The sequence below is a fragment of the Cervus canadensis genome, chromosome 18 (genome assembly GCF_019320065.1).
Source record: "Cervus canadensis isolate Bull #8, Minnesota chromosome 18, ASM1932006v1, whole genome shotgun sequence".
Taxonomy (NCBI): Eukaryota; Metazoa; Chordata; class Mammalia; order Artiodactyla; family Cervidae; genus Cervus; species Cervus canadensis.
In genome coordinates, this window is record NC_057403.1 from 41,453,348 (window position 1) to 41,469,590 (window position 16,243).

Genomic DNA, 16,243 nt, shown 5'->3' on the forward strand with positions numbered 1-16,243 from the left:
ATACTTAATATCATTGAACTGTACACTTAAAAATGGTTAAGTGTACAGTATGTGACTCACTGGAAAAGACTCTGATGTTGGGAAAGATTCAGGGCATGAGAAGGGGGCAACAGAGGATGAGACGGTGGGATGGCATCACTGACTCAATGGATATGAGTTTGAGCAAACTCCAAGAGATAGTGAAGAACAGGGAAGCCCAGTGTGCTGCAGTTCATGGGGTTGCAAAGAGTCGGACACGAATGAGCAGCTGCACAACAAACAACAAAAAATAGGGGAAAAAAAAGATGACCCATGGAGAAAAGAAAAAGAATATATACTTAGCACTCGCTTCTATGTGTATGTCAACACTGTGGAAGTTCACAACACAGAAAAAACTAATCAAAATTATTATTCCGTGAGAGGAGGGAGTCTGGGCAGATGGAGGCAAGGACAGGAGTGTGACTTCACCAGATACTCTCTATAGGTTTTGTTTTTTTGATTTTGGGATTGTTTTTGGTCATGGCTCAAAGCATGTGGGATCTTGTTTCACTGACCAGGGATGGAACCTATGCCCCTTGCAGAGGAAATGGAAGCATGGAGTCTTAACTGCTGAACCACCAGAGAAATTCCCTACAGGTTCTGAAATTTGTGGATCAATGGCCTGCTCAAAAATCTTAAAAAAAAAAAAGAAAATCAACAAAAACTCCTCTGATGGCACACCCCTATTAAGCTACCACCTTACTTCTTTGCGCCATCTTGTAACATACTGCCAGCTACTGACTGTCTTCAGCTCCCACTCAATTTCCAATCCAACAATCTAGCATTCAACCTCTCAAGCCACGGAAACGGCTTGTTCCTCTTCAGCTGATAACCACCTCCACTCTGCCACACTCAAGATGCACTTCTCTGACTTCATCTGCTAAGAATTACCACACATCTGACCTGCCTCTTCTCCTGGGGTTTCCTTCCCTCTCAATCATGGCTCCTCTCTCTCTGCCAGACCTCAGTCCTGAGCCCTCTTCTCTTCGTGAGCCACCTTCTTTCCCCTGAAGAGATCCAGTCCCCTACGACTTAAAGCTCCCAAATGTCTCTCTCCAGCTGGATCTCTTTCTTGAAGTCTGCAACTGTCTGCATGACACCTCTACTTGGCTGCCTCATGGACACCCTAACATCCCCGGCCAAACAGAGGGCCGAGGTCCTGTCCTCCATCTGTTCCTCCCTCAGTCCTGCCCATCTCAATACCTGGTACCAGTGTCTGCTCAGCTGCTTAACTGAAAACCAACACTCCGCTCACCCCACTACCCTACATCCAAACCAAAAGCACCGTCAAGTCCTATCAGTTCATCTTCAAAAAGCCTTCAGTCTGCCATTTCCTTTCACCTTTATTACCAACACCCTGGTCCAAGCCGCCATCCTTTTTTGCCTGAACTATTGCAACAGCTTCCTAACTGGTCTTGCTGGTTCCATTTCCTCCCCTGTAAATGTCATTCTCTCACAAGTAAATTATTCTCTGCTAACGGTCCTGTCAGTCACAGTCACCTTGGGGAGGAAAAAAAAAAAAGCCCCACATGGCCCACTAACACTTTCATTACAGAATCCAAACTGGACCGTGGCCTACACATCCCCATGTGACCTGCTCTGCAACCTTGATTATATCCCAGTCTTGGTTTTGACTCACACGCTCCAACCACAATCACTTCCCTTAGTTTTCAGAACATTCTCACCTCATGGCCATTGCACCTACTGTTTCCACTACCTCCTCTTCACCCTTCCTGTCTCAGCTTGAATATCACCTCTTGAGTCTTCTCTGAGTGTCTCCTCTAGAACAGTCTACTCACCACTCCACATCACCTGCCCTACAGCCTCCAGAGCCCTCGTCCCCACTGGAATGACCTCGTCTGCTTGTGTTCACAGTCGGTCTCCCTCTCTCCCCCCACAAAGAATTCACACTTCTCGAGAGGACACCTGTCCACCCTGTTGACACTCCAGGTGCTATGCAATTTGTTGACACAGCACAGAGCCCGTCTTGAGAACAGACTTTCACTACACATTTGTTGAATAAATACACTAAGATAAATTAATGGACAAACAAATGAACCAATGACTTTCTAAAGTACTGGCCAGGCCTGCCCATGTCAACCAGAGGCCCTATTCAGGCAGGAATAACACAGTTTACATTTTTAAGACTCTTGCATTTATCATCATAATGAACACTACATTTCAACAGTGGCGAGTCAGTGAAGATCAGATGACAAAGCTTTAGAAAATACACAGAATCTTGAAGTATTTGGACAATATCCTTGAATGAGCCAAGAGTATGCCTCAACATCTCACGGTGTATGTGTTTATGTGTATAAACACACACACTTACGTCCGCAGCCATATATGTATGTATAAGGGTGCGTGTGAATGTATACTCAGTTATTTATTTTGGGGAGGGAGGAGATGGGAGTCAAAATAACACACTTGGTAGGCCTACTACAATTTTTAACAAAAATCACATCATTCATTCAAGTCAGTAACTCCCCAAATACTTTTGGTAAAAATCAAGAGAAGCCCCAAGACTAGTGAAGATCACGAGAGTGACCCTAGTAGTGCTCAGAAAAGGTTACATTATCTGCCACATCAGTAAAATGAAAGCTCCTGTCCAAGCCAGTTTCATTTTTTTTTCTTGGTAATTATTTAAATTTTGTTTTAAAGTTTTTACAATGTTATGTTGGTTTCTGCCATACAACCATGCAAATCAGCCATAGTTATACACACACCCTCCTTCCCTAGCTGCCTTCCGCTCCTCCCATCCCACCTCTCCGGTCATCACAGAGCGCCACACGGGGCTCCCCATGCTGCACAGAAACTTCTCACCCGCTCTCCACCTTACACCTCCTAGTGTACACATGTTGGTGCTACTTTCCCCGTTCGTCCCACTCTCCCCCCTACATCTGTGCTTCCATTCCCTCCCTGCACAGGAATTGAAGTGATCCCGATGAATAAGATGTCCCTGAAAACCCTGTCGTTTTGCCAGAGCAGAGTGAGTCCCGCTGGGTCACGCACACGGCACACGCTCTCCAGCTTCTCCTTCCCTCCTGATTAATAAGCTCCTTCTGAAAGCAGCGAGCACTCCTTACCATTGCATTGAGCTGGGAGTTGCTTGCCTGCGTAATGCCTAGAATGTTGGTGGTGTGCATCACTTCAACTGAGAAGCTCGGCAGCCAACTCGCGATCCGGGACCCTGAAACAAACGAGAATCGAGCGCAGGTTTGAGAGGCCTCCCTCCTCATGTTAGCTACCACGTGAGTGTCACTACTAGCCAGGGATTCCTTTACACCAGGCCTCTGACCAAGTGTCAATTCTCACTAAAACCCCACCTGCGTTTATTATTATTATTCCTGTTTTACTCTTCTCAGGGATTTGACTCCAGTGCTCCTGTTGGTCCCCAAGGCACTCAGAAGTTAGGTAACTTGTCCAAGATCCAGCGTTTAGTTACAGTGGCCAGGACCTGAAGCCACACAGTCAGGTTCCAGGACACTTCTCTGCTGGGCTGGCCCGCGCTCCAGTGGCCTTGGACCCACACACACGCCATCCCTCCACAGCCCGCACAGTCAGGAAGGTGTTCGGGCTGCAAAGCTGCTACAGGAGCTGACCTTTCACTCTTCTCTTCACACTACTCATAAACACTACTCACCCGGAGACATTTTCATGAAGTAGTTTCTACTTAATAATCTGGTTTAAAGACTTTATTTTTCTCATTCAAAATGCTTCTCCAACAGCACTACAACATAGGCTGTCGGACTAAGGGTACCAAGAAGCCTACCGCTGCTGCCATGGCCCTAAGGAAGGGGGTCCTAGGCTACGTGATCATGGGCATCGGCACTAAAACAGCCCCACGTCAAGCCACACATTTAAGGAGGATTTTCCTCTCCTTCACAAAGGAGCACTGAGGCCAGCAATGTAAAACAAGCTCAAGGGCCACTCAAAAGTCTTGCCTGGACAGTTTGTGCCCAAGAAAAAACTGGATACCTATTTCATGTACTTACTAAAGAGAAATAAAGTTGCCTTTATCAATTTGGACTATGTTTTCAGTAATAATTCATAAGAAATAGCTTACATAGCAAGAACCTATGTCCAAGATCTGCTTGTCTATTTCAGAAGTCTGATGAGGAAGAGGCCTTAATTAGCAGTCACAGAGCAGCCCCTCTACACCTGCTCAGCCAGCCAGGCGGTCACCATCCCCTCTTCTCAGAGACGGACTGTGCTCCTCTGGTCCTTCCTATCAGGGATTTCAACGTGTTGCCACTCCTGCTGTGTCCCACCGTTGGAAACTCAAATCAGAGACAAGAAGAGCATTCCTCCTAAACAAATAGTCTAGGGATACCTACTTTAGAGTAGGAAATATGAACTCAGCATTTAGTGGTATTGAAACTGATGAAAATCAGCAATGGCCCAATGTAATATGAATTAAGGGATGATAAATCAGTTCCTGACATGGTACCCATGATTTTAGAATTTTAAGTGTGGTTTTATCATGAATACAACTCTTTCCAACATTCTGGAAGGCTGAACATTCATATCTCATGGACTAAGCAAGAGGGTTCCAGCTCTGATTCTCCTTCTAGTACTCACTGGAACGACTATTCAGTGACCCTTCATTATATGCTTAAGTGTTATACCAATGTAATAAATTGTTAGCAACAGTTAACTATTAAAGTGATTAAGCTCGCTCCTGCAGGCATGGCTGATTCAACTGTAACTACTTTCACCTCCCTGTACCCCCTTCCTCCCCCAATTCACATAGAACCTAGCAAAGTGCCTGGTATAGACTAACTCCTCAGTGTTATCCACACTTACTGAACATTGTCAGTTCAAGCTGAAATTATTAAACTAGCCCATCCAGGACAAGTTATAATGAAAACAGTTCCCCTAAGAGGAGAACACCCTGCGGGTGGTTTTAGAGGTTGAAACCAACTAACCGTCGAAGTGGAAGAAGTGATTGTGTTGGTTTAAGCGAGGTCTGCCTTCGGCTGCCGCCACAGGAACCAAATTCTCATCCAGGTTCTCTCCTGGATGGTCTTCCCGGACACGATTATTGTCAGCAATGTTAAGAGACATCCTGCATGTGGGGCAGGAGGTGTCTTGCTCTAGCCAGGAACGAAGACAGGAGCTACCAAAAGTCCAAAATAAGATATTCTTAGCATATTTTGTGAGAATTCACCAGAAGTACTCTGAATGTATCAGTGAGTTGTAATTTTACTTTCTATTCACCATTAGCAAGATTTAAACGCTGAGAAACACTTGCTGACACTACCTCTCGCCCTGCTTCACCCTGTACTTCTGGTGCATCCTGCCCTGAACATCAATTTGTTAATATACACGGTCATCTACAAGTTCCCAGGCATGACCCTTTTTCAGTAAGACTTCCTCATACAGCTCACCATTTTCCTCTCCAGCTCAATCTGACTAACTTCCAATCCAACACCCTTGCCTCACAAGTCTTTGAATCCTCTATTCCAACGATCTGTTCTCTCACTCTACTTTAGCTACCCACTAATATGGTCATAACCTTGGCCTTCTCATCAAAATCATGACTTCAAAGCTCTTATTCTCCAGCTTACTATCTCTCTGCCAGAACAGTGTATGACAGTAATGTTCCAAAATAATGAATGTGGAAATTCAATGCTATCAAATTTAGAAATAATAAAGTACCTATAATTCCTGTTTGTGATCATGCAACTATTAGCCAAATAAATGATAGTTTTAAAAGTTCACATCCCTTTAACCAACACCCTTAAATCACACTTCTAGTTACACCAGCCTTGTGTGGGGCTCCAAAAGTACGTAAAATCCTTGCCTTCCAATAATGCTACAGGTGACACACTTTTCATAAGCAAATCTAATTTTACTTCATACTTCCAGCTCAAATGGATCAGTGACCTAAATGTAAGGGATAAAACCATAAAACTATTAGGAAAAAACTATCATGAACTCAGATTTGGCAATGGATTCTTAGATCTGACACTCAAAATATGAGCTACAAAAAGAAAGAATGGGTAAATTGGATTTAATTAGAAACTTGAAAGGTATACATCAGAGAATATTACCAAGAAAGTGAGAAGACAAGCTATCAAATGGGAGAAGGTATTTGCAAATCATATATCTGATAAGGGTTTAGTATTCAGAATACATGAAGAACTCTTACAACTCATCAACAGAAAGAAAAACAACCCAAATAAAATAGGATAATCTGACTTCAATAGACATTCTCCAAAGAACGCACAAGTGCACCAACAAGCATGTGAAGCGATGATCAGCATCACTGGTTAATAAAGAGATGAGATGCAAGTCAAACCACAGTGAGGAACCACTTTACAACCTTTAAGATGGCTATTATCTAATGTGAAATGTAAACAGGTATACTAGCTACAGAAAACAGTATGATAGTTCCTCAAAAACAGAATTATCACATGATCCAGCGATTCCACCTCTGGGTATATACCCTAAAGAACTGAAAGCAGGGTCTTGAAAAGAAATCTGTACCCCCATGTTTGCAGCAGCATTAATCATGATAACCTGAGAAGGCAGAAACCACCTAAATGTCTGTTGACAGACGAATGGATAAACACAATGTGATACATACACACAATGGAATATTTTTCAGCTTTAGAAAGGAATGAAATTCCGACACGTTACAACATGGATGAACCTTGAAGACATTACGCTAAGTGAAAAAAGCCAGACATAAAAGGACAAATATTGTGCGATGTGCTATTGTGTGAGAGCTGAGGAAATAGAAAGGTAGTTGCCAAGGACTGAGGAAGAAGGGGAGACTATGGAGTTATTGTTTGATGAGTATAGCATGTCAGTCTGGGAAGATGAAAATGTTTTGGAGATGGATGGTGGTAAAGATTGCCCGACAATGTGAATGTACTCAATGTCACTGAACTGGTACACTTAAAAATGGTTAAATGGTAAAATTTATGTTATGTAAACATTTTCGAGGGTTCCCCTGGTGGCTCAGACAGTAAAGTATCTGCCTGCAATGCAAGAGACCTGGGTTCAATCTCTAGGTCAGGAAGATCCCCTGGAGAAGGGAATGGCCACCCACTCCAGGATTCTCACCTGGAGAATTCCATGGACAGAGGAGCCTAGTGGGCTACAGTCTATGAGGTCACAAAGAGTTGGACACAACTGAGTGACTAACACTTTTCACTTCATACATTTTTTTACCACAACAAAAACATCACGTTTGAGAACTATCATTAAAAAAAAAAATCCACCATAATGAGATAACACTTCCTACCAACTAAAGTGGCTATAATAATAAAAAACAGAAAACAGTAAATATTGTTGAGGATCTGAAGAAACTGGAACCCTCATATGTTGCTGATAGGATGTAAAATGGTGCAGCTGCTGTGGGAAAATCTGGTGGCTCTTCAAGAAGTTAAACATAGAATTACCCTATGACTCAGCAACTTCACTCCTAAGTATACACTGAAAAGAATTAAAAACATGTACTCCAACAGATATAGATATCTGTTCACAAACGTTTATATTAATAGCAGCATCATTTGGAATAGCTAAAAAGTGGAAGAATGGAGGGTCCATCAACGGAAGAATGGATAAACAGATTGTTCAATTATTATAAAAAATGTTTAACTCAGTCATAGCAAGGAATGACATCCTGAAATATGCTACAACTTGGATGACTTTGAAAATTTTATGCGTAGTAAAAGAAGGCAGTCACAAGAAGTCACATATTGTATGATCCCTTTCATATGGCAGACCCACAGAGACAGGGAGCGGATTGCCGGCTGCCAGGTAACGTGGAGAGAAGGAATGGGGAGTGACTTACTGTGACGGACATGTGGGGCTATTCTGGGTGATGAACAAGTTTTGAAACGACAGGAGTGGTGCTGTACCACACTGGGAATGCACCAAAGGCCACTGAACTGCACACTTTAGGATGGCTGATTGTATACTGTATGAATTTTGCCTCATTTAAAAAAATTAAATCCTAAAATGAATCTAACCAAATGCTTGAAAACATTTCTGCTGGAGTGAAATATACTCTTTTGAGTTATTCTTCCAAACTTTCTCCAAGCTCCGTAGGAACTATCTGAAAGTTTTTGAGAAATGCGTGTCTCTGGTCTTCCAACCTCATCACTCAGCACCACCATCCATCCAGTCGCTCAGCAGCAAAACTAGGAGAATCCTCGACACCTCACGTTCCTCACTCTCTCACAGCCGGTCAGCAGCATGCGCCTCCTACTCTTCTTACGCCTGTCCTTACACCTTGCCCCTCTCCTCTCCTCTCCCACTGCTCTGCCCACACGCCTCTCGGCGCCCATCCTAACCCCTGCAGCCCTTACTAACCAGCCTCCCTGATCTCTCCCGGCTGCACTTCTGATCCCGAACCCCTGCTTTAAAACCTTCCACGGCCCTCCGTTCCCTGCAAGGTGACTCAGGCCTGTGTCTTCTGCCTCAGCAAACACCACTCCACCCTCTGACATCCTGAACTCCTGCCACACAGGCTCTCTTTCATTCCTTGGATACACCACACTCCCTTCTGCTTCAGTAACGTTCCCTCTGTCTCAAAGGCTCTTCCACCTGATCCCTTCTTGTGATGCCTTCACGCCTACTCACTGTCAGGAGTCACCTTCTCCAGGTGTCAGATTCCTTTGTTACAAGCTCTCAAGGACCATATTCCTTTTCTTTAGAGCACTTGTCTCAATTTATCCTTACATGCTCATAAACACTCCTGCTTAATTCATGTCTGTCTCCTCCATTAGGCTGAACACTTTGTGAAACAAAGACCACCTCTGTCATTTTAACATTATTTCCCAGAAGCCAATTCAGCAGCCAGCACATTAAAAAAAAAAAAAAAACAATAAATTTGTTGAGTTACTGATACTCCATCTCCAAAGTCTTTCTAATATTAAAAAGGAGAAGAAAAACTATTTGGGAATACAAAATAAAGAAAGGAAGATTAAAGATGTAAAGATTATAACTTTCTCAATATGGAAGACTGACCATAGATACAAAAGGTCAAGAGATACCTCAAGGTCTATCAACATGAAAAACATCCAATCTACAAACAGAATGGTTTAGGATTTAGGTTGAACAGACACAGTCCGTATGAGAGCTCTAAAACTGAATAACATTAGGAGGTGAGGACTGCAACAGCGAGAGACAAGGACTCGCAGGGGACAGAAGAGCCTGCACTGCACACAGATCTAGTCCAGCCGTGGAGGTTCTGTAATCCCTGATGACACAGTCACAGTTCTGGGCTGTGTACTGTCTCTGGTCTGATCCCCACCCCATCACACTGCCCTGGTGTGTGTTTCTATGCTGCTTCTGGGCATGCATGAAATGCACAAATAAACATTCTCACCCCAATAAAGGTGAAAAAAGGGAATAAGCTGTTGGAAAACAAGGATTCCTCCACCCCTTTGTTTTAAGTCTTAGTGGCCTATGTGTTATACCTCAGAGTTTACAGAGAAGGAATGTGAAGACAGCTAACACATCCAGAAATTGAGATGGCAAACTGTGAGTGGGGAACAATCCTGCCATGTAGGGAAGAGGCTGAGAAATAAGGCAGACGCTCCCAGGCCCCCCACCCCACTCAGTACCAGCACCATGGCCAGTCTGAGGGAACGCGCCCACTCTTCAGCTAAGGTTGGTCTTAAGCTCTGGCACAAGAAGCATCCTTGTGGCCTGGACAGAACACCAGTCCCACATGGCCCCCTGCAAAGCTCCTACTTGTGGAAAAGATGTCCACAGGGCAGTTTCCTCGCAGCCTGCATGGAGTCCCAGCAGATGGCACAGTCATCGTTATTGACAGCCAGCTCCTCTGGAGTTGCCACTGCAAACCTAGGAGAAAAGAAATCCAGAACCATCACAGAGCGCAACTGGCAGGGAGCTGCGTCAGCCCCAAGCGCAGACACTGAGCATCACTTACACACAGACATCACCTCTAACAGCACAGTTACAGCGGAGTCACGTTCAACACAGAAGCTCCACCCACCAAAACCATGCAACCATGTGCTCTTCAGAGATCATCAAAGAGCAAGAAACCTATACACAGAAACCGACTGCGTTGTAACACAGCGGCCCTTGTTAATGATGACTTGAGCGAACATTTTTGGGCAGATTAGAGGAGTTAAGACACCTCAGAGAGCCAAACTGCTCCCCTGGACACAAAAAGGATGGCTGTTAATCTCACACCTTTCAGGCTTGGTTTAGCCTCAGGATGCCAAGTGAACACCTTAGTGAGGTTAAGAGTGTGAGAGACAGAATGTGTGTGTGTGTGTGTCTGTGTGTGTATGTAAGCATGCATGTGTAAGGAATAAAAAGGGCAGAAGTCCAAGGAGACTTCCATTTAATAATAATGACGATAAACATAACGATGTAATAAAAGAACCTAATATTTACCCAGTACTGTTCTAAGTATATTATGTTCATTATCCCACTGAATCCACCCAACATTCCAGGAAGAAGGTATTATTATTATCCCTAGGCTTAAGCTGCCCAGGCACAGGGAGGTAAGTAAATTGTCCAGAATCACATGGTAACTAAGTGGGCTTCACATCCAGGCAGTCTGACTCCTGAGCCTGAACTCTTCATCATTCCATTAACAGCTGCAAAAAGCAGGGATATAACCCAGAATCTGTTATTATTAAAGATCTCAATTGTGTCAACATGGGTGGCATCAATCTGCTGACTCACCTGGCTTCCATGTTTCCGACCACTCGCAAATAGTTCTTGTGCCGGCGGATGCGACGCTGTACTTCATGAAACAGGTAACGCAGCTGCATGAAGATGACCAAGCTGGCCATGGACAACCAGATGTTGCCAAATAACTTGATGAGAGGGCGAGAGAATAAAATATACAAGAAAGGTCAACATGAACTTGCTGGCACTAAGGGTGAGGCAAGCAACAGGTCTGAATCGTGGGTAAAGGTGAACAGGAGCAGTCACTTGGGAAGCAAATGCACATACTTCTCGCACAACCCTGACCACTGTCCATGCGCCTGAGCCTAGTCATGCCATCAACAGCCATCTTTTCTGAGGAACTCATCAGAAATTTTAAAGCTTTATGCCAAATGATGTACATTATAAAACAGAAAATCAGGAAACAGACCAAATGCCCAGTAGGGGAACAGTTATACTGTGAACTCACATAATGTAATATTATATACTCATTATATATAATTATATTCTATTTTATATATAACATTCTGAAGATTAACAATATACGTAAATAACATTTTAAGTGAAAAAAGGAAAAACGTATTTAAAAAAAAACTAATATGTGACCAAAAATTATGTAAAGATGTGAATAGGCAAACAACTGAATAAAATCTAAATATTATGGGAGCACGGTGTTCAAGGGTTAGGGGTGGGGAATTGAAAGAAGGAAAATGGTCAAAAGGTACAAATTTCCAGTTGTAAGATAAAAACTTAGTGGGGATATAACATACGACATGATGACTATAGTTATAACAGTGCTGTATTGTGTATTTCAATTAAATCATCATACCTCTGTCATGGAATTTTTATCTTAAAGGTATTAAAATGATTTAGAAGAAATGTTGCTAGCATAGGAAGATGCACAGAATACAATAGCTACAAAAACCTAAGCTATATGCCCAATACACGATGAATACATGGCTTTGAATAAAGAAAGAAGCAGTAACCACAAACAAATGTCAACACTTAACTTTGGACATTTGTCTGGGGGGGGGGGTGGGGGCTTTAAAGTACGTTTTCAAAGTCATTTTAAAAAGTACACTTTGAAATGTGCTATGTTTAACTCCCAAATTTTTAAATGCTACTTTGACCGGCTTACGATATAAACAAACTGCCCACCAAGTATGTTGGTTCTCACTATTCTGAGATCACTGAAGTGCTAGCCAGGGAAGCAGGTTTTCAGCATGGTGATTTCTTGCACACCAAAGTAAAATGCAAACAACAAAGTAGGAGAAATTAAGAATAAAGACTTTGCTTTTAATTACAAAGATGGAACATTTGTGCATCCATGAAGCAGCTAACACTGTGGGAGTTCCCTTTACCACCTAAAGTAACCGTTAAATATCAGAAGCCACAGAATCTATGAGGAGAGGAATTCTCTTAATACCATGCTGAAAGAATTATCTACTGACTTGGTCAGCAGAGTGAGTTAAGCCTCCTGAGAGGACAGCAAACCCCTTTTGAGATGGGCACCAAAGCTGTTCCACACTGTTTTACATCCATTAGCCAGAAAGAAAAAAAGGGGGAGGGGCACAGTTGTATCATTTTTATAGTCTTTTAAGTGGGTCATCCACAAATGTTTCACTTATTAAACTCTGTACTAAACAGAGTTCCTGATTCTAAAAACTTAGCTCTCTCTGTTGAAGTTCCCTCTGGGAAACTTACCAACATGTGAATATGGTGCATGAGGTCCAAGGACAAGAGAGTGAGCTCCATGACAAAATCTGTGTAATAGACATACGTCCCCTTTCCTTCCCATGTCCCTTCATGGTTGAGGTCCCAGAGGTGAATTACATATCTGCCATGAACAGAGAAGAATCATGTTAATGATTTACTGTCACAATTGAATTTGTTTTAAATAGGATACAGTAGAGTCATATTTTTACAAATTTTTCACATGTTATATTTTAAAATCAACTGTATGAGTAGACCTCCATCACCTCCCTCCCAAATTTCTACTCACCGTAAAATCACATGAGCAGTCCTCACTGTCACAAGAAGAGACTATTTTAAAAAGAAGAGATTGTTTTTTCCTTTTAGTAAAGTTTAGGATTGCTCAGACCAAATTAACTTTTGCAAAATGATAAAAGACAAACATTTCTCAGTTCAATTAAAAAGCAGGTTGTTCAGTGGCTGGGGGGGTGAGGGGGACTTGGAGGATGGTAATCACAAGCTACCAGTTATAAGGTAAATAAGTACGGGGATGTAATGTATAACATGACTATAGGCAGTAGTCCTGTATCATATACTTCAAAGTTCTGAAGAGAGGACATCCTAAAAAGTTTCATCACAGGGAAAAAAACATTTTGGGGGTATTAAGAGGATGCTTATTGTGGTAATAATCATTTCACATAAATTATTATTATCATTATGCTGTACACCTTAAACTTATACAGACTGTATATCTCATTAAAACTGAAAGAAAAAAAAAAAGCAAGTTACCAACCATTTTAGTTCATGTGCTTCAAATTTCCATGGAATACTCTCATGATCTAGAAACTCAACTTTTATTGAGCCTTTTCCTGTTAAAGGTGACAACCAATTATACCTGTCCAGCTCCTGGGGATGCCTTCCACAATCTTGAGGTCACTGAGTTTGACAATCACTGCTATTTTGTACAGCACTGAGTCACCGTAACTGATAGCCCGAAGAGGCTGTCTGAGTCCCTGGTGACCACATACCCAAGGTGGGGTTTCGACCCCACCATCCTGGATAATCTACGAGTCCCTGCTTGCCGCATAATGCTTTCTGCACCCTGTTCACTGACACACAAGAAAACCGAATGAAGGAAATCAATAACAAGATAAGACCTTCATGGTATTTTGTATTATAGAAACTGATGCTAAGAAAAGTTTCCTCTTAATCTAGGAGAATTAAACATAAAATTTTTAGAGATTAGAAAACTTTCATTTACAAATAGAAAATATTTTGCACAGAAGAGAAACACTATAAAAACATGATTTAGTTCAAAATATCAAATCTATAACTAAATCTATTTTAAGATAATTTATCTTAAAAACTTAATGAGCTAAAATAAAAATATGTACTATGACCCAATAGACCTAGTTTAAGTACCTTTATTTTTAGGTATACCTTTTTCAAAGTTTGGCCTAGTAGTAATTAAAAGCTCGAGAAACAAAAAAGGAAAACAATGTATTTACACTACATTATACTCCAAAATGAACACTATTAAGCAAAATAAATTTTAATCCTATTCTAACAAATTCCCAATTAGCAGTTTAAACTTACAATTTTGATATTAGCCATCTATTGACAGTGATACTAGAAATCTATTATTTCATTTTTCATTAATAGCAATTATGGACAACATAAAAGTGTTTTTCCTTTGGCCTGAAGAAAAAAGCAAATATAGCCACTGAAAAGAAAGAACATTCAAAAAATCTGATTTCTGTTGAATAGAAATTGGTATTTTCAGAAAGGTTTTTAAAAGTACATTTTAAATATACATGAATATCTCAGATTATTCTCTGAAAATAACGAATATAGTTTCCATATTTATTGTATTATTCTGTAAAATCTTAATTTATGGCCTATCTAAACTAACCAATTACAGGTGGTAATTAAGTCACTAAGTCAAGTCCAACTCTTTGCAATCCCCTAGACTGTAGCAGGTCAGGCTCCTCTGTCCACGGGATTTCCCAGGCAGGATTACTGGAGTGAATTGACATTTCCTCCTCCAAACCAATTACAGGGTATTTCCCTATTGTTACCAAGTACTGCTTCTTAAGGAGGAAACCTTTCCCACTTTGAAGTCATAGACCTTGGATTACGCTAATTTTACCACTTTGGAACTTTTAGCAGTTCAGCTTCCATGCCATTTTCCCATTCATAAACAGGCATGTAAGGTATTTACAACAATCCCCAGTGTACATTAAGCACTGTGTATAACTGCTGGCAAAAATAACTACAGCTGACCCTTGGGCAACAGAGGAGTGCATAATTTATAGTCGGCCCTCCATATCCAGTTCCTCTACATCTGTGGATTCAACCACCCAGGGACCGTGTAGTATTTCCTACTGAAAAATATCCACATATAAGTGGACCCACATAGTTCACACGTTGTTCAAGGGTCAACTGTACTTTTTATTAGGTTGTAGTAAGGATTACATGAAATAACATACATAGAAGCATTCAGTATCAGTACCCAATCTAAAACAAAGGAACTCCAAAAATGTTTGTTAAAATGAAAGACCAGCTATCCATCATGGGTGAAAAATAATCTGTCAACCACCCTCTAGCTTCTTTGAAAATACATGGGAACACAACCAGAACAAAAGCCTGTATCTGTATCTTACCTCTGCAGCCATGAAAGCCAACGTGTGCATCCCATGGGTGTAGCCTGTGACGCAACAGACAACTGCTAACCCACAGCAGGAAAGCAGCATGGTGATCAGGAGGGACAGAACTCGGCCGTGGCTACTCATGGGGGTGGTGGGAGAAAAAGAAAGCTGGAAGGACAAAACAGGAGACAGAAGCTCATTCTTCTGCATGGCAGGGTTCACCCTGATTGAGAACCTCAAGGTTAATCTTGGTGTCTTTGTTGGGAGGTCTGCACAGCAAAGTATCCCATTACCAGATGGTCAGAATTCTCCAGCCAACCTCAATATGAGCATGCGCTGATACCTTGAGATCTTCACCATTTAATTTAGGGACCATAACAATATACATGATATTTTCATCTCAGATTCTCAAGAATCGTCCTGCCAGTGGGGTTACAAGCCTCTAGAAGCCACCTGCCAGAGTTCTGTCATTCTCCCTCTGGCTCCAACAGGACTCTGGGCAACACCACGTTCTGCCGTGCTCTTTCTCAACCTTGCTCTAATCCTAACCCCTCAAAGTCACTGGGGCGACATTCCTAGCCTATTCACAGCTGGGACAACTCAAGTGTACTCCAGGTGAAGACGGGCCACTATCGTCATTCTGCGTTAACGGTACACAAGCAGAGGCAACAGCTGGGAGAAGGGAGGTCTGGACTGTGACTCCTGAGCAGCAAACTGTAGATACCAAACCAGCTGGGGAGATAAACAGCACCTGTTCATGGCCCGGGGTGGGGGCTGAATTCTGAAACAGCTCAAGGCTGTGGAACTGAGATCAGCTCACACCGAGGTGCAAGGACCACCACGGTCCATGAAGACTGGGTAAAGAAAGGGGCAAAGAGCACCGTAGGGTGGGTTTCACAGAGCGGTAGGATCACAGGTGCCCATTTGCTCTGGATCTATGAGATTAGTTAGGGAGCACTCAGAAATGAAGATTCTTCCACACAACTCTGTAGCCAAAAGGCAGAACTTATACCCAGACAGAAAAGGATTCACTTCTCCAGGGACCAAGGAGCGAAGAGAGCTACTTCAGTCCTGGCCTGCGGGTGGAAACAACATAAACTAGTCAGAAAGAGGAGCCCCAAGGGTCAGAGTAAGAAGGGAGAAAACGGAAGGAGATGAGAACAGAAAATACCTGGAAGAGATCAGCTATTTTTTCAGTTTAAGCTTTCCTTTCACTCACT

At 42.2% G+C, this 16,243-nt stretch overlaps 1 protein-coding gene across 1 annotated transcript in view; it reads right to left on the reverse strand.

Annotated features, from left to right (window-relative positions):
- The window catches only part of AMFR (autocrine motility factor receptor), a 40,137-nt gene that overhangs the window by 10,532 nt on the left and 13,362 nt on the right, over positions 1–16,243 (reverse strand). Inside the window, exons 4-10 of the mRNA XM_043434832.1 lie at positions 15,039–15,191; positions 12,686–12,726; positions 12,388–12,520; positions 10,699–10,832; positions 9,733–9,843; positions 4,947–5,137; positions 3,105–3,208 (exon numbers count right to left, since the gene is read on the reverse strand). Coding sequence (XP_043290767.1) covers positions 3,105–3,208; positions 4,947–5,137; positions 9,733–9,843; positions 10,699–10,832; positions 12,388–12,520; positions 12,686–12,726; positions 15,039–15,191 — 867 coding nt within the window. The remainder of the gene's footprint in view (positions 1–3,104; positions 3,209–4,946; positions 5,138–9,732; positions 9,844–10,698; positions 10,833–12,387; positions 12,521–12,685; positions 12,727–15,038; positions 15,192–16,243) is intronic.